Here is an 18,653-nt window from a genome sequence, read left to right as displayed (position 1 = left end):
GCCATGCTGAAACTGTTTTCAGGTTTTGTTATCGCCACCATCTCAGGAGGTTTTTGGAAGTTCAAGTTCTCTCATGCTATTTCAGAAGCATTACTACTGAGTAAAGTATCACAGTTTTTTCTCTTCTGAAGGATCAGACTTGGTTATAATTAAATTTGAAGTTGTTTATTGCTGTCTTTCTTTAAAACCTGCCCATTTTACCACTGTTTCTGGAATGTTACTTCTCTCTAGCTTGCCCATCAGTGCATGAGGGAGGTACGTCGAGCTGCTCTCCAGGCCCAGAAGAACTGTAAGGAGACTCTACCACGGGCACGTCGCCTTACCAAGGAGATGCTTCTGTATTGGAAAAAGTACGAAAAGGTGGAAAAAGAACATCGCAAACGAGCTGAGAAAGAGGCTCTGGAGCAACGCAAACTGGATGAGGAGATGAGAGAGGTACAGCAGAACCCCAGATTGCTGATAATCTGTTGGGAAGCACCAGAAGTGACTGGATAATTTGAGTTTCTAAATCCAGGCCATGAAATTCAATTATTTGTTCTGTTTCAGTTCTATTCCACTTGTTTCCTCTGCTGTCTTAAAATTCTTTACGTAATTCTTCTAATGTTAGCTAGAGGTGATTTAAAAAGCCTTTGAACTGCGTAAATTCTTTATAAGTGAGTGAAATGGAGGAAGGGATTAGAGAAGCAGCGTGCCTCACAGACATGCATAACCCACTGTTGGTGAGGGCCAACCTTTTGTGGTGGATTATAAATCATTCTGGGTCCAGAACGTAAACCACCTTTCATTCACATTGAATTTTCTTTTTTTTTCCCCTCCTTTTTCTCCTGCTGTAAACTGATACTGTAGTTTATACATGGGGCACAGAAATTTCCTGTGATTGCTTTTTTGTTGGCCAAGTGACAGCTTCATGGACTCCCTTACAGGGTAATAGGGGTTGAATTTGAGAGAAAGCTTCCTTGCCAAAGCTCTCTAATGGATTTGTAGTTGTTACCTTACACATGCGGTGATGAGCTAAGGTTGACTCTTTAGAATACCTTATGTTTAGTTTTATGCTTAAATTGTGCTTTTATTTGTTGTGTTCCTCTCATTCTTGCAAATTCATAAGCATTTTGTGAAGGTTTCAGCTTAGATTAATAGACAGCATCTAACTATAGCATTTTTTTAACCAGAACCTAAGAAGGAGCAGAGTTTCTGCAATGTCTTGCTGAATGCCGAACAGTGATACTATCTCAACTGTATTACCTAGTGATGTGTTTCACATATTCTACCATAATTTTCTTTACTAGTAAATTAACAGAATGTTGGAGTTAGGTTATCATGAAAGCATTTTTTTTTTTAACTATTGAGTTCTTTTACTGTAGACCACTAAAATCCTGTTTATTTTTTTCAGTCTTTTAATTTTTCAGTCTAAACAAAATTTTTAATCTTTCTTTTATTAGATTATGGTGTTCTTTGCCATGATTACTGAATTTAAAAGAACTTAATTTACAACAGTTTTATATTTTAATATAGATGTCTATAGTGTGGTCAGTGTCCTGATGTGCAACTAGTATTCTAGTGTTTTGAAATCACAGTGATGTGCATAACATAGTCTAGATAGATTAGTTGTTGATATATTAATTAGATTAATTTTTTTTTCTTTAATGATATTTTAAACATTAAATTTTTGTCCTGTTTTTTTCCCCTTGATCTGTTTTTTGTAAATGATTTTCTCTTAGGCTAAGAGACAGCAGCGAAAACTTAACTTCCTGATCACACAAACTGAATTATATGCTCATTTCATGAGTCGTAAACGAGATATAGGACATGATGGAATACAGGAGGAAATCCTACGCAAACTGGAAGACAGCTCTACGCAAAGGCAGATTGATATTGGTGGAGGAGTAGTCGTCAACATCACCCAAGAAGACTATGGTAAGTGATTAATCTACAGTCCTTCCTGTGCACTCTTGTGAAATTTAATGTACTCTGCATGTTATCATGCAAAATTACAATTTCAAGCACAAAATCCTTCTGTGTAAGAAGCACTACTATAATTACTGGAATTTATCTGTGTGTTAATTTGGGTGGTTACTGCTGCAGAGTTCTAACATGGAGGTCTTGTTTTCAGATAGTAACTATTACAAGGCCCAAGCTCTGAAGAATGCTGAGGATGCTTACCAGATTCATCAGGCCCGGGTATGTATTTTTTGGATCCATGAAGCAGAAGAGAAATCAGAGTAATTGGTAGAGGCCACAGAACCAGGATCTTTCGTAGCAGCCAAGTCAAGTAGGTTTGTTTAATCCTGGATGCCAGATTTGAATTTAATTCCATTGCTGCTTTCTGTGCTAAACAGGTAGAAAACCAGTACATAAAGATTTGGGCTATAGGAACAGACTTGTTTTCTCTTAGTTTCTGGCAAACATCCTATGTTTTAATGTGGAATGTAAAGTCTTTTACTATACAGTTTCTTGATAAGTTAATACATTCATCATCTTATGCATATTTTCCTCTTCCTGCGTAGACCAGATCATTTGATGAAGATGCAAAAGAGAGTCGGGCAGCTGCTTTACGGGCTGCTAATAAGTCCGGTACTGGCTTTGGAGAGAGCTACAGTTTAGCAAACCCATCTATCCGAGCAGGAGAAGATATTCCACAACCTACCATTTTCAATGGAAAACTGAAAGGTTACCAGCTGAAAGGCATGAATTGGCTGGCCAACCTATATGAGCAGGTATCTTAGCATATCTTGCAAATTTTTAAAACTTGTAGGATTATTTAAGTCATTAGCATAAACTTGGTCAAAAAATTGTACTGGTTTTAAAAATAGACCACGTATAGTCAATCTGTAATGTCTTTAGAAGAAAGGAAAATATTACATAAGCCACATATCGGTATTCTTGATTATTTAGGAAATAACAACTTTGGGGTATTAAGTCCAAGATTCTTTATGTGGCTGTTTGTACAACTGTTTATCACTTAGATTATACACTGAGGAGACTTTTGTTGCTCGGATCTGCATACTGTTTCAGGCTTGGGTCAGCTGGTAAACTGCAGACAGCCTTGTCCTTGTGTGTTCCTAGTTTGCAATGTGATCACGAAGTGCAGACAGGCTGAGGGAGAAAATCAGATTGAGAAATTAATGAAAGTGCAGTTGAGATAAATTATCTCTTAGTAGAAGATGTAAGAGACAATAAGGCGTTTTGGAATTGTTACAGTGGGGCTGCTCCCCCTAAATTCAGTGGCAACCATTCTGCTAGACCTCTGTGGATTAAAAAAGCAGTAAGGTGAAGGTGTTCATTTATGGATCTTTTGCAGGGCATCAATGGAATCCTAGCAGATGAAATGGGTCTGGGGAAAACAGTACAAAGTATTGCTCTCCTTGCACATCTGGCTGAGGTAGGTGGATTATAGTTTGTTCCTGGTCAGTATGCTTGATAGAAGATGCATACTTTTCACTTGTTGGCAATTCTAGATTATAAAGCTTAAATGTCTTAAAAGGCATTTTACCTTTTGTTTTAAAGTTCAGCCTTTGAAATAGGTGTGGAGGGGTGTGTTGTGTGTGTATATATATGTATATAAATAAAAATAGAATTTTCATTTATTCAGAGTAGTATCTTTTCACTTGCACTGAATGTGAAACCTGATGAGAGAGCAGCTTGTACGCTTCATGCTTCATGGAGTTTTACAAATGAGAGAGACTTGTAGAAATGAAACCCAAATTCTAAGCTTCATGGCAATCAGCATAGATTTCGGTATTTTGGTGGGGTTTTTTTAGGAAGCATAGTGGTTCTTCGTGCCAAGGCAGACAAAACAGAAAAAGCAACAGAAGCTTACTTCTTCATGCAGAAATAGGTATCCTTATTTTAAAAAAAAAAAAAAAAGTAGTCTTGATTGGTGTCCAGTCACTTGCCTTACATAGGAGATACCAACAAAGTGATACCGAGAGTAGAATTAGCTGCAATAGTGACCAAATGACAATTATGTGCATTTGTTTATGTTCCTTTTGATACCACTTTGGTGGCACTAAAAGCCACAATACTGGAAGGGTCTGCAGAGCTGAAGGCTCTTGAGCTCATCTGTATGGAAGGGGTAACATACAGGCTTGGCTCCATGTTGCGTTGCAGCTTGAGATTTTTGGAAGCCTACATAGGGCTTTTACCTTTTCTGGCTCTCCCTTATGCAGGCAAGCTTGTAAGTACTAATACGCTAATGGATCAGCTTTGCTCTTCACCATAGGGCATTCTAATGGGATGTGATGGAGCAAAGCTTTCCAGCGCCACCTGAAGTTCCGTTCCTCCCCAAAACGACAGGGGTGGTTCGTAATGTGAAAGTGGCAATTTTCAGAAACAAAGGAGATTGTTCTGGGAACAACTTTGCAGTTATGAAATAAGTCTTGATTAAACATCAGATCTGCTCTATTTGATTCTGTATCACCCTGATGTGCTAGGAGGAAGTTTTGCTGTGTTACCTATAGTTCCCTGTCTTATGTAGCCACTGTCATTTAGTAGTTATAAAGCTGTGTCAAACTGTCTCTGTATCCCTTCTTCTCAATTAATTTGTGGGTGTATTTTTTTTTAATTATTTTTAATGTGTGTATTCCAGAGAGAGAACATCTGGGGACCTTTTTTAATAATCTCACCTGCCTCTACTCTTAACAACTGGCACCAGGAGTTTGCGAGATTCGTACCTAAGTTTAAGGTAATAAGCATGTGCAAGAAAGTTCTGTTTTCTCAAAAGCAAACTTTTGTTCTCCTGAATCCTTTACCACATCTGAGTGCCTAATTACCTTGGAATTTGAAACTCTGTAATGGGCCTGATTCTGATTTTTTTTTTTTTTTTTCCCCCCATCATCCTGGTTTTTCTGGATGGACTTTTTTCTAGGGCTTAAAAATGTTCTTACTTGTATCACATGATTTTCATTTTGCATCAGCTTAAAGACACCTTCTCAGTGAGGATTTGAAGCGGGGCAGGGAGTGGATGTTCAGTTCTAATGAGTGGGCCTGGCAGCAGATACAAGAGTAGTATTTCAGTCTTCTACTGTCTTTAGGGTTACAGCAGTGTTTTCAGTCATTCATATCAATTTGTGTAAGATAAAGATTGTATGTGAACAAAACCGAACTCTAAACAGATTAGAGGGAGAGTGAATGCCGTTGTTATTGCAGAAAAAAAGAACAACGATAGACATACAACCAGTAATCAAGAAAAAGGAGAGAAGTGAGGCACAAACAAATAAGAACAAAAAGATTAGATGAAAATAAGTGGGGTTCTTCAGGTACATTGTGAATATGAAAACATAGTAAGGTAGAAAACAAGGAACACTCAGTTACTGAAAAAGAAGGTGCTTACCTATTCCCAAGTGGAAAACATTGGAGCGTTGCAAAGGAAGATTTGAAAAGAACATGTACTGCTGAAACAGTGCTGAAATTTTAGAATTAAAGATAGACAAAAGTATCAGAAGCTTGCAGTTACATCTGCAAAGAAGAATAGATTATAGTTTAAATATTTGAGTTGTTAGCCTAGTAACTTTTGATGTGAAGAGGTCTTGATCGTTGTTGTTTGTTTTTTTTAAACATCTGATTTTCTTTTTTTACAGTGAACAGTAAAAGACACCTAGTTATAAGTAACCAGTATACTAGTAACCTCTAGGCTAATTGTTTGAATGTCTTGGCTACTTAATAAGGTGGAGGAAAAGACTTGGAAATATTATTATAAGTAATATTTGATTTTTTTGATCTGGGGTGGGGCAATATTAAAGGCCTTAGCTTTTACCAAATAGCTTGCTCTGCAGATCCCTGGTGAGATTGTACATTAGTTATGGTGGTGTATAGTTTGAGTTATCTGTATGAGAAGTTGTGCTAGAATATAGTTCAATACTGGCTGATTTGAGTGACTTGTATTTTTGGGATAAAGTGGGATTACTGAGACTTCAAAGAAACTGATGAAGAAATAGAAATGCTTAAGTTAGTGAGGGTTTACTTTAAAAAAAACTAAAAATAATCTGTTTATGTATTTGCATAGCCCAAAATAATAGGGGTCCTGATTAAAAACCCAGAGTAGAAAACATTAGAGCAGTTGGCCATTCTACTTGCTTACTTTCTGTCATTTTCTTTTAATCAGTTCATTATATAGAATAGTTGAGCAACTGTTTATGCTTTCTCCTTCTTATGAATGAAATACAGAAAACATTTCAAAAATACAGTCAGGATGCTTGTGAAAAGATAACTTTCCCTTTTTTGACTTAAAAAAAATAATCTGTTTCTGTCATTATATGACTGTTCTTTGGTTTTATTGCATAATAATTTTTACTTCATCCATGGAACAGAATGTGTTTTAAAAAGAAGCTTTCTAAACTTATGATTGTCACATGTTTACAGCTTTGATCTTTTTCAACCATTTTTGTTCCTGCTTCTAATCATACAGAAGTGTGTCGTCAATTATGCTTGTAGTAAATCACAGTGAATTATTTTCTTCGGGTCCATGGCAGAATATGTAAACTAAAAGGCAAATCACTTTTTTGATTAGTCTGTTTTTTTACTAGCATCTTTATTTTGGAACAGTTGGAAGAATACTCAACTAAAGGCACTTTGAAATTTGGAGCTTGTTGATTGGAGGATGGAGATGCTTAAGACCTTTCAGAATTTCAGAAACCAGTATTTCCCAGTTAGTCTTAGTTGGGTGTAGTCCTTTCATCAGACAGAAGATGGCAATGCAATATAATTAACCAGTAACTCTGGTTTCACTGCACTGCAAAGGTCTGTTCTGAGTAATAGGACCCATGAAGTTCTGAGCTATAAATGGATTAACAAATTTCTCTGGCAGTAGTGCTTGCTTTTAAAAATTCTTGTATTAAATATGTCCAGACCAGGTGTTTTAACGTTGTCTTGGATTTCTGGGGACAGTTCTGAAATACAAAACCAGTGGGACAGTATGAATGTCAAACAGGAGAATGAGCCCACTAGTCCAGTAGGGTTAACTGTAGCAGTTGAGGGCAGACCTCTTTCTGCCATAGGCAAAGTATCATTTTTAATTTTTAGAAAAACCTGTATAGAAGGTGGAACATGCTACTGGGCATTTTGAGATTCTCAGCATTGCTTGTTCTAGTCTTTGTACTAGGCATAAGTTGATAGATACCTTTACCTGGAATGCTCTGTTTCTAAGTATTTTTAAGTGCTTTCTGATTTTTCTCTGTGTTAAGAAAGATAATTTCTCTTCCCATTGTTTTGGAGAAAGAGATCTGTCTTTCTCATTTTGTAGAATACATAGTATAAAATTCTAGAGCAGTTAAGTCTGTGTTTAAAAATAATGTCTTTCTCCTTTTGTACTGTTCCAGGTGCTACCTTATTGGGGAAATCCCCATGATAGAAAGGTGATCAGGAAGTTCTGGAGTCAGGTAATACTGGCGTGCCCGTGTTCTTTGACCATCTTTGTTATTTGTACAGAGTAAACCAGAAACTTGCTACATACCACCAAACTAAACGATGTGTGGATACAAGGTTCTGGTTTTTCATCCATGTAGTAGCATTTTCATTAAGATAATGAGGTAGAAGGCTTCTCTTGTGCTGGGGAGCAATACAGTACAGGACAGCTCAGGGCAGTGTGGAGTTCAGTTAAAGAAACTAGAGGTCTGTAAATAAAGCAGGAAGTTTAGTGTCAAGGACTGTTTATTCTGTTTGAGTAACTTAACTCAGGATGCTCAAGTCTGGCATCCCTGCAGGCCTGTCAAATTGTTCCTGATTTAACAACAGTATTTTGTAGGGTTCAGTTCCTGGGTCTTGTCTGGCACATTAAGAAGCATCTGAAATTGTTCAGGGACTAATGGGCTGAAGTCCAGATCCACCAGTTGAATAACCATGTTGTAATTAATTAAAAAAGTCAGCTGGGGAAAAATGCAGTAATAATAAGAAAAGATTATGAAACAGAAGTCTGAAATTACAGTATACACAAGTGAACTCTTCACAATGCATTTACATTATGTGGACATTTGTTTCTTATTTTGTGGTTATAGAAGACATTGTATACTCAGGATGCTCCTTTTCATGTGGTGATTACCAGTTACCAGCTAGTAGTACAGGATGTGAAGTATTTCCAGCGAGTGAAGTGGCAATATATGGTGCTGGATGAAGCGCAAGCGCTCAAGAGTAGCTCCAGGTAATAAATTAACTGGAAACAAAATCTTCCCTCTCTATCAACCTCTTGACGGAATATTGAGAAAACATCAGGATTACGTAAATTGATAGAAGTGTAACTTGACACACATAAGACACTTTAAGTGTCTAACCTAGTTAAGTATCTGTATAACTCTCTGACACTGGATTGATTGACTAGTTTTTTGCATTTAGATTTTCCTTCTCCAAATATGTAGAATGCAATTTAAAAGTAATTGTGGAGCAGGAACTTGTATGGAGTACAGGACAGTTAAAGAAAACAGCGTGAAATGCTGTTCACCTTCTTTCCTGACTACTCACAGAATTCTGCCTAGAGAACAGTCTGTAGTCTTTAGTGTGCATTGCTTATATTGGCTCCATTAAATGCATTATTTTGATTCCTTCTTCAGTGGCACTTCCAGACAGGAATGAAGGTCAGAACCCTGTGAATACTGTTGGCTGCAATAAAGTCCAATCTTTGTCATAAGACTGTGCCAGAAAGTTTTCTGTTTGTTTTCAAGTAATGGATTTGTCCGTCTTTACTTCTGTAATTGCTTTCCCATAACCTTTGTCCAAGTTGCCAGTGTACACAGTAGGTAGAAGACTACTTTAGATGCAGACTGATTCTGACCAAAGTCTGTCTCTTCACCGTTCTTTGGAAACTGCCCCTCTAAGACGATTGTACGAGTACTGTGCACTCCTGCCACAGTAGCCCAAACACTTACTGTTGCAAAGTCTGAAAAATACATGGCATTCTGGTTCATAGTAACTGTTTCTTTTGCAAAGTTAGTTATTCTGATCATGAGATTTTGTTAGTATCCAAGCATTTGTATTACAAATGAGTAAAAAAATACTTGGAAAAATAAAATAAATTATGCATGTTTGTTTGTAATTTGTAAAAGGCTGCTTCTTCCTGTAATTGTCTTTTGAAAGACTGGGGAGCAGCTGTGACAGTTTTACCCAGTGACCTCCAAAAATCATTCGAGGAGGTCACTGGAAGCAATTGGTCTTAAACTGACTTAGGTTTCATATCCTTCTACAAAAACCGATTTTACTAATTTTGCTTAATTTTATTCATCAGTGTTCGTTGGAAGATCCTACTACAGTTCCAGTGTCGAAACAGATTGTTGTTGACTGGGACACCAATCCAGAACACAATGGCTGAGGTATTCGGGAGCTCACAAGAGTGGACTTTTCTTTATAACAAGAATATATGCTAAATATATGTGAACAGTTGAGAAACCTTTTGTATTTGTGTAGTTGTGGGATCATGCTTGTATCAAACTGCTGGCGAACAAACATGGGATCTGCTCTGGGAGGGGAAATTTGGATATGTGGCACACATTCAATTAAATATAAAAGTGAAGATACCTGATGGTTGGTAATACCTAGATTACAGGATGAAATTTAATTCTTATGGCTTTACCTTTTGTTGGCTTAAATCATTGTGCTGTTTCTCACTGCTTTCTAATGGTGTTTTGTTAAGTTGATATATCTGGCATTTGTTGGGGGTGGGGGGGACAGGAAGAGGATGCAGCTGGGTTTTTGTTTAATTTTGCCATGTCTCACGATCTAGTAAAGTGATTTTGCTCATAGAGAGCTGCAAGGATTTGGGATCCCCAGTTACCTTGCCCACAGTAGGGTGACTTTTGCTGATCTGCTGTTTTCTCATCTCTTTTTAGCTGTGGGCTCTGCTGCATTTTATCATGCCAACACTGTTTGATTCCCATGAAGAGTTCAATGAGTGGTTTTCTAAGGACATAGAGAGCCATGCAGAGAACAAATCTGCCATTGATGAGAGTGAGTGCAGTGTGTAACAGCAGTAGTTTTTATATTAAAAATCTGATGCCTTTTCCAGCTACTAATGGATAAACTTTATCTCTCATTTTTTGTATGAGAAATGTCATCTAAAGCAGAGGGTGGATAATGGGATTGGAATGTTATGGATTATTGTCCATAGTTTATGCCAAAGTTTGTGTTTCTAACTGTAATGTGGCATGTGTAATAGATAGAAAAACATGTAGTGAAAGTGTTGATTTGCTACTTGTTTCCAGTCCTCCTCCTTCCCAAACACAGGAGAAAAAACATTTTGAATATTTGTAAGTTTCTACAGAGCACATCATCTTCGAGATCTCCTGAGTGTGTTATAAGCTCTAGACATAAAAATTATGGCACAAAGTGCTAAACGCCTTTTGAGCTCTAGAAGAAAAGCATAAAAATTCTTTTTAAAAAAATCTTCACAGCAAATTTTAGGGGATAGTTATGTAGAAAAATCTAGCTAGATAAAATAGCTGATTTGTAATTGGAGTAGAATGCAGCCCAGTTGGAACTTGTCACAAAAGTAAAGGCTTTAAGAGTTCTCAAGTACCTGGAACTTTGTTTTTACAAGTTATCTTAGAGACTGCAGTTTTCTGTCAATGCAGTATTCCCTGTTCTTGTGATGCTGTAATTTTGGGGGACAGGACTTAAAACTATAATGATCTCTTTTCATGAATTAACAATATCTCATCTGAAACTTTCTTCTTCACTAATAGCAAGTGATAAATTTAAGACCATGTTGTTCAAATGCTTTAGAAGTTCATTCCTTGAAGCAGAACTTTAGATTCCCAAGTTAAACAGTGTAGCATAGCTCTAATTGTAAAAAAAGGAAAAATCAACAGAGAAATACCGACTCTGTGCTGTAAGAACTCATGGAGGGGAAATGGCTGAGCAGTAAGGGATGTAATTTGTAGCAGAACACCATGTAGTTTTCTTCTTTAGTGAAGTAATTGTTCCTTCTTCCCCATTCCCTGTATTTCAGACCAGCTGTCCCGCTTGCACATGATTCTGAAGCCTTTCATGTTGAGAAGAATCAAGAAGGATGTGGAAAATGAACTGTCAGATAAGGTGAGAAAAAGTATTTACCTGGAATGAGTATTTCAGCTTTATTGTCATAGCTCTGCTCTCTAATCTGGTTTTTGCAAACTCATTTGTCAATCTGCGTACCTGAAATTTGCTTGAAGACCTTTTGTGGACCTTCAGTTTCTGGCACCACGTCCCAGCAGTCTCATTAAATGTGAATGTAACTGAAAAATGCCTAATTAATAAACTTTTCTTCTAGGGCAAACATTTTGTTAACAGTTACAAATAAAAAAATCTTTAAGCCTGATTAAGTTGACAGAAATATCACTAATTGAAGTGAAGGAGATAGATACAGCAATGATTGAGTGATAAACATCTCCGATTGCCTTTGTGAATGATTTGGCATGGATTTAGGATTCTTGTTGCTTGCTTGTACAGAGCAAGTAATGCATAATAGCAACATCATACTCTTCTCTCTTGTTAGTCCCTTACTTTGATGTGGATGTTAGCAATACTGGTTAGTGTTGTGGTCAACATGTCCCCAGGTTTTGGGACCACTGGCTAAGAGACGTCTACTTTGTTCTAATGTGCTTTAAATTTCAGAACCAGAACTTCCCACAGACACTGTTGTTGTGTGATACATCTGTTGTTATTATAGCCTTCTGACACCTGTTTAAGTTGGCTGTAAATGGGTAGCATTTTAACAATAGGACAGTAGAATTGAGGTAAAATTTTAAGCTGATCAGCTGCAGATGTGATGTTTTCAGAACTTCTCAAGAGTCTGTTTACTTAATTGTACTCACATACTTTTAAGAGTCTGTCTCCTACATCATATTACCTAAGCCTTCCAAAACACACCGATCAGTTAAGTCCTTCCCAGGCTGGGTCCTGAGATAGAGATATGAATGCAACTGCCTAAATAGTTATTTTTTGAGAAAGTTACATTTCCCTTAAGATATGTTTCTCTCTGCTTTGTGTGTACTGATGTGGTCATCCTCCATTTCAGAGATAGAAAAGGCTAAATCTTCATTACCGTTTTGCAGATTGAAATTCTTATGTACTGCCAGCAGACAAGTCGACAGAAGCTGTTGTACCAAGCTCTGAAAAACAAAATCTCTATTGATGACCTCCTGCAGTCCTCAATGGGCACTACTCAGCAAGCACAGACCACCACTAGTAGTCTCATGAATCTAGTCATGCAGTTCAGGAAGGTAAGGCTGTTTTAAATAATAATTTTTAAAAAATGTAATCATTCATTAACGCAGAACTAAAGTATGGCTTCTAGAAAACACCATATAAAAAAAAAATTCTGGCATAGGCAAGCAAATTTGCATGCAGTTCAGTTGTGTTTCTGATGCACTGAAGCATGATGTTGGGGTAGAAGAGCTTTAGCCAAATGGTGCATGCATCTGCTAACTGGTTTGGTTCCAAATTGGTTGTTGAAGGAGAACATTCACTTGGGAAGAGCAGGCAATAACTGTTAGATGAATGGGAAAAGATATGATGCAGTGTTCAAATTTGAGTACATATACTAAAATAGTGGTGCAATACTAAAGTTGTAGTGATTGATAGTCGTAGTTGATGCTGCATCAGACTAAATTAATTACTCGCAGTGATTGACATGCTCTCTTTCTTACAGGTGTGCAATCATCCAGAGCTGTTTGAGCGGCAAGAAACTTGGTCTCCATTTCACATCTCCTTAAAGCCATACCAGATTTCAAAGTTCATCTACCGTCACGGACAGATCAGGGTCTTTAACCACTCACGAGATAGGCAAGCCTACTCCTCGTCCGCTCCAGCTTAGCATATTTAGTATTGTTGCTTAGACTTCTTTTAGCTTATATCCCTTACCTGATGTACTTAAATGACATTGGCCAAGCGATGCATTCCTAGTTTTCTTTCCTTCATTCAGCTGTTAAGCATCTGATAGCTGATGCTCTTTCTTGGTGGAATCCTGATCATCAAATATCCCTTTGATTGAATAAGAAAGTCAGGAAAGGGAATTTAGAGTTGTTGCTGATGATGTGTAATAGAATTAAGCTTTAAAAGAAATCTTAAAAAAAAAAAAAAAAAGAAGAAACCCTGGTTTCCCTGCAGTGAGTTTTCATGTTTAAGGAAGCTATCAGAATCTGTCTGTTGTGACATGGTATATTGTGAGCATCTACTAGTGCTGTGGCAGCTTTTAATGCTTACAGAGAGGCTGCCTGAGTGCAGTTTGCTGTTTTCTCCGACTGTGGCAATTCTTGATTAATTTTGCTTGCATTCAGTTATGAGAAACATAACTGCGCAGGGCAGAGATGAGAAAGCCATGTTTGAAGATGAGACTAACTGTTGTAAAGTGTGAAATGCAATTCCAGAAAAATGGTGTGTCTCAGTGTCAAATTAACAGTAGTGCATGTGGACTGATGATGCTTTTCTCCTACTGCTGTGCAATTCCAGATATCCAGAGTGCTGAAATACTTACTGAATGGTTACTCTCCATTTTCTGCTGATTGTGTGATTGAACATTGTATGTGTTAACACCTTCTTAATGATTTTGTTTGATTTTGTTGCTTTCATTTTCAGGTGGTTACGGGTTTTACTTTCGCCGTTTGCACCAGACCACATCCAGCAGTCTCTCTTCCATAGGAAGGGTAGGTTTACAGTCCTGGGAAGCAGTTGGGTTGCACAGTTGCATGTGGTGTTGTAATATGTCTTACTCAGGGGGACGGACTGAGAGACGAGATCAACTAGTGCCCTGAGATAATCTGATTAGAACTTATTAGAATTTTGTTCGCATTTGTACTTGTACATATATTTCATTTACTCAATGAGGACAGGATGGAAGCAGCTGGAAGAACAATCTGTGGACTACTTATTGTTTAGTTACTGCTTAATCCTACTGCAGTCTCTTGTTCCATTTCTCCTGTCTTGTTTTAACTTGTTTCAAGGTATTAATGCTGCCTTTTTAGTCTAATGTGAATTTTTCACAGGTTCAATTCAGAGAAATCTTGAATTCCTGTCAGTACGTTCTGTATTGGATGTTAAAGCAGCCAACATCTCTTTGAAGTAAAAAGTAGATGAGATGCAAGTGACCTAGGTTCTAATCAATGAAGCAAAAAACCCACATAAACTGCTTATATTGACAAATACAATTTATTATTATAGATGATTGAATTTTTTTGCTAAAAAGAGCTAATTAGATTGGTCAGCTGCTGGGGTGGGAGAAACTTCGGGAGGAAAAAAACAAGAGAAATACTGGCTGCAGTACTATGCTGAAATCTGTTAGCATGGACCTGTTCAGCTATGCAAAACCCTTTTCGAGTAAGAAGACCCAGATGCAGCTACAGGAGTCTGCACTTGTCTTTAACTCCCTAACTTCCATATGACTTGCTGATTATTCTGGTTTCTGTTTGTTTTAGTATTCGTAATAATTTGGCTTTTTCTTGGGGACTCTTTTTGGCATACTAGAAAAGGAACATAATTTTGGAAATAGAATATTTGTGTAGAAGATAAGAAATAGAAAGATATGAATGAGGTTAGGGATATGCAGTGCACATGTGTGGGCCTGAAAGGCTTTCTTCATTAACGGTGAAACATATCTCTTCTGCTCCTCACCCTTCACTGCAGTGTATCCATTGTCCTCACCATATCTGTTGTATCCTTATCCCTATACTCACATTCCCCTTCCAATTCCTACATCTTCTTCCAACCTGTTTGACTGACTGGCTGGGTGAGAGGGTGCATGTTTGACAGACATCCTGAGGTATGCGTGTTCTGGTCAGCTGTCTGGCAGATACATGTTGGGATTTGCAAATGTGCATGCTGCCTGTTGATTCTTAGTAAGTGAAATCAATGTCCTTCCTGACTGCATGGTTTTCTGGCCTAGAATGTATTTGTCTTTCTTGGTAAATGCACTTCTCTTGCCCAGACTGGAAAATTAACTGGAACTTGGAGTCAAGCAACAGCAATTCAGATAAATTTTCAGTATTTCTAAAAGATCTACATTAAATTAGGATCTCCTGTTTATTCACCTAGATTTGTCATGTGTCAGAGAATGTGTCTCTTGAATTGATGAAGTAAGTTTATTATTTTGAGCTGTGGGTGTCTGTGAAATGTGTTGGCCTAACTTCAGTATTTCTGTGACGTAGGCATCAATGAAGAAAGCTGTTTTTCTTTCCTCCGGTTTATTGATGTCTCTCCAGCAGAAATGGCAAACCTCATGAATCAGGGACATTTAGCCAGGTGAGGACAACTTTAACTTTTTTTTTTTCTCCCTCTCTCTTAGTAATTATAGGAGAAGTACAGGTGATGTTAGAGGCATCTCTCTGTAAACCTGCATTTGCTATGCCTCCTAATATCATTTGTCTATCATTATATAATATTATAGCAACTTCTAGAGTGTTCCTCCAGGTATAGGGCAGCATTATGCAAGGCAACTTTTATGCGTCTGTCAAAAGAAAGTCTCTGTTACAAAGATTTGGCATTGTAAATAACACAAGACGGTCAAAGGGCAACAGAAGAGTTTGCTTAGGATCACACTGTAGATAGTTGGCATTATCAAGTGCAAAATCCAGACTTTTGAAGGCCAGTTTATTGCAGTGCTTACCAATTGCACTTGGGAGTGTGTTTTAACACACATGGAATAAGCTTGTGCTGTGGTAGTTGTTCTTGAGCTCCAAGCCATATTGTGTGCTTTCCACATGTTTTGTTTTCAATATAGAGTGGAATTCCAAAGCATAGGCTTAGGATAATGGATTTTTAGCATTGTGAACTGTGTTATCTTGGAAAGAGAGGTGATCTGTTTAAGTTACAGTGTACTCTACAACAGACAGTGCTCTGACTGAAGTTAGTGACTCTAAGAAATTTGAGGTTAAAAGCAAGTCTTTGTTAATAAATAAAGGTGTTTTGCTTAGGGCTTTGTAAGTGTAATATTCTTTTATCGTGGTTATTTTGGACTACTGTTTCTTGTCTGTGTTTCAGTAACGTAATACAAATTTCTCTTGATCTATCTGAATGATCTTTATGATAAATTCTGCATCCATTATGAAGGTTGTTACAAATAATTTATATATGAAGCAATTTACAGAGACTTGAGAGTGCAATTTTAAGTAGTAGTGGCTAAATTGGGCTCGACACTTTTAAACAGAGTGCTTCAAAGTGTGTTCTAATTTAATCACTTAGATTCAATTAAGCCACCTTAGAGAACAATTAAAAGTAATGTAATTGGAAGATGTCTAGCAAAATTTATTTCCTTTAAGTCAGGACCTTGTATGCCTGAAATTCTGAAAAAACATTTGTGTCAAACAGTGTTATGTTGTAAATATACTCAAGCCTTTCTTTCACAAAGCAGTGGATAAATGTATCTACTGTGTTTTGTTTCAGATGGTTAGCTCTTTTCCTGTCTCTGAAAGCATCATACAGGCTCCATCACATGCGCTCCTGGATGGAGACCGAAGGGGAGAAACAGCAGGGGTCAAGTTTTCTGAGGAACAGGGATTTCTTGCTTGATGTAAATCTCCCGCTTTTTTTTCCCTAACTTGCACAGCTGCACTTTGCTGCAGGTAAGCAAAATTTCTGTATGTGTGTCTGTGACAGTAGCAAATCCTCATGAGCGAGAAATGACAAAAACCTTTCTATCCTTATAAAACAGAGGAAAATGAACTTGGAAACAGGATGAGTTTATTATGCTTGTTTTCTGACTGAAACTAACTCTTCTCAAAACCAATGCGTTGTTGCAGCAACTGGGGAAAGCAGTGACTTCAGCATAGCAGTGTTTCAGAGTTGGTGGACAAACATTGTCAATGGTTTGCTTCTGCTGCTGTCTAGTAGACTCCAAATGTGTTCATCTTGCTGTGCAATGCAAGGTCTTTTTCTCTAATCTTTTGCCTGGGATGTGTGAGGAGGTTTTGTGTTTCTATGACTAAATTGCTGTTGATTTCCTGAGTTAGGTTATAGCTCCATTGATTCATTTCACTGGGAAGTAAGTTCACAAAAGTGCTAACACAGAGTCAGGAAAGCATCTAGGGCAGTTAGCAGATATGCAGTAAAAAAATATTTTCTGAAACAGTGAGATCGTGCCAGATTTCTCTAGGGAATATTGCTTCTGTTCATGAGGGGAAAGGAGATAGCCAGAATTCAATTGAATAGCATGTAGAGGAAGTTGAAATTGAAGACGCATAAGCAGTCGGAAACCAACCTTGGACTTGGTGTCATGTTTTGCAGTGTTAACAGCAAAGCCAACAAAATGAGTCCTCCTAGTTAGTTATCAAACAAAGAGCAAGCTAACTGAGTGTGTGTGCCAGTTAACTCTGGATGTGCTGATGTTTAAATATTCTGTGTTTCCATGTCTAGCTTGATAAAATGTCTGTGCTATATGGCTTTGCTTTCAGTTGGGGTTTTTTTTTGAGATTCTATTCAGATGTTTGTATAGTGACTGTGTAATGCTTATCTCTGAAAGTATACTGTAGCTCTGTCCTCTCATTGGTATGGTTAAGGAAAATTTACGTGGTGTCATAAATGTTGCAGCCTAGCAGTAAAGGAGTAGAAGATGGTATCAGAAGTTGTATGCGCTTACGGGAGGTACCATTCATTTTTATATATGTAGAAGGACAATCTAGATCTTTACATAGCCTTTGGGTTAGTGTATATAAATATTAAAATGAAAGTTGTTAGATTTTCTTAAAGAACAGAAGGTGAGTTAATATTATAGATATTAAATATGAGATGTGGAATATGCATATGTAGGTTTTAATATTAACAATGAAATGTGAAGCATTTGGAGAGGCCACAGACCCACCTGTACCACAACCTGGCAAGACTTAAATATATAATTTGGTTTCTCCAAATAATTTCTGTTCTTTGAGGAAGTCGTTACTTTGTGTCTCAGAGGTTCCCAGTGCTGTGACTGTGCGTAACTAGTGACTGGTGTAGCTAGTACCTTTTATATAGAAAACAGCCAGCTGAGGAGCAAAGTTCATCAGTGTGTGCAGTACAGGGCATTTGTGATAACCCCAGTAAATATAAAGGTTTAGCCCTACAGTTATGACAGATTCTTTGGAACTGTTTTCTAACCTGCATATTAAGACAAATTACCGCCTGAAGTCACTTTAAAATAAGCTATGTTTGCAGAATTTTGTTTGCACAGCTTACATATAGAACATCTTAAAAAAAGGCACAAAATCAAAGGGAGAGTTGAAAAACAAACTGCCCTTTACATGCCTGCTTGTTACCAGTGCGCATCATTGTAAGTGAAAATGAACTCACTTTTTTTATCTTAGCCCAAATTTGAGAAACTTTCAGTGTTAAATTCCCTGAGGCTTCCTCTAGGGCTTCATAAGATAGTAAATTGTAGGGAGTGAGGAGAGGGAGAAATAGAGGAAAAAGGAAATGGTATAAATCTGGAAAGGCTTTTCTTAACTGCTCAGATCAGCATTTCCGATATGAGACAAGCTATGAAAATAAGTCAGTAGACAAAAAAACACATTTATTTTTAATGGATCTTTCTGAAATTGAGGTAACATCTGTTTAAAGATAGTATGAGTTTCGTCATGTGAACACAGAAATCCCTTGCAGTGTGAAGTCTCTTCATTCCCCTTACTCAGTACCTCCACAAGATTTATATTAATTTGTATACATTGATTTAAATTAATATAAAATCTGATCTATTGAGATAAACCCTTCTCTCCTTTCCTGATTTTCTTTCT

At 37.3% G+C, this 18,653-nt stretch overlaps 1 protein-coding gene across 1 annotated transcript in view; it reads left to right on the top strand.

The window, feature by feature from the left end:
* The window catches only part of INO80 (INO80 complex subunit), a 58,729-nt gene that overhangs the window by 8,932 nt on the left and 31,144 nt on the right, over positions 1–18,653 (top strand). The window contains 17 exon segments of the mRNA XM_009702474.1: positions 232–435; positions 1,719–1,914; positions 2,111–2,178; positions 2,505–2,714; positions 3,299–3,379; positions 4,586–4,681; positions 7,314–7,373; positions 7,989–8,131; positions 9,209–9,293; positions 9,810–9,927; positions 10,928–11,013; positions 12,012–12,179; positions 12,608–12,741; positions 13,534–13,601; positions 15,099–15,192; positions 16,333–16,474; positions 16,476–16,511. Of these exon segments, the coding sequence (XP_009700776.1) occupies positions 232–435; positions 1,719–1,914; positions 2,111–2,178; positions 2,505–2,714; positions 3,299–3,379; positions 4,586–4,681; positions 7,314–7,373; positions 7,989–8,131; positions 9,209–9,293; positions 9,810–9,927; positions 10,928–11,013; positions 12,012–12,179; positions 12,608–12,741; positions 13,534–13,601; positions 15,099–15,192; positions 16,333–16,474; positions 16,476–16,511 (1,989 nt within the window).

The sequence above is a fragment of the Cariama cristata genome, unplaced genomic scaffold (assembly GCF_000690535.1).
Source record: "Cariama cristata isolate BGI_N322 unplaced genomic scaffold, ASM69053v1 scaffold14126, whole genome shotgun sequence".
NCBI classification, from domain to species: Eukaryota; Metazoa; Chordata; class Aves; order Cariamiformes; family Cariamidae; genus Cariama; species Cariama cristata.
The sequence above is the reverse complement of the archived record's forward strand: the minus strand, read 5'-3'. Positions and strand labels throughout refer to the sequence as shown.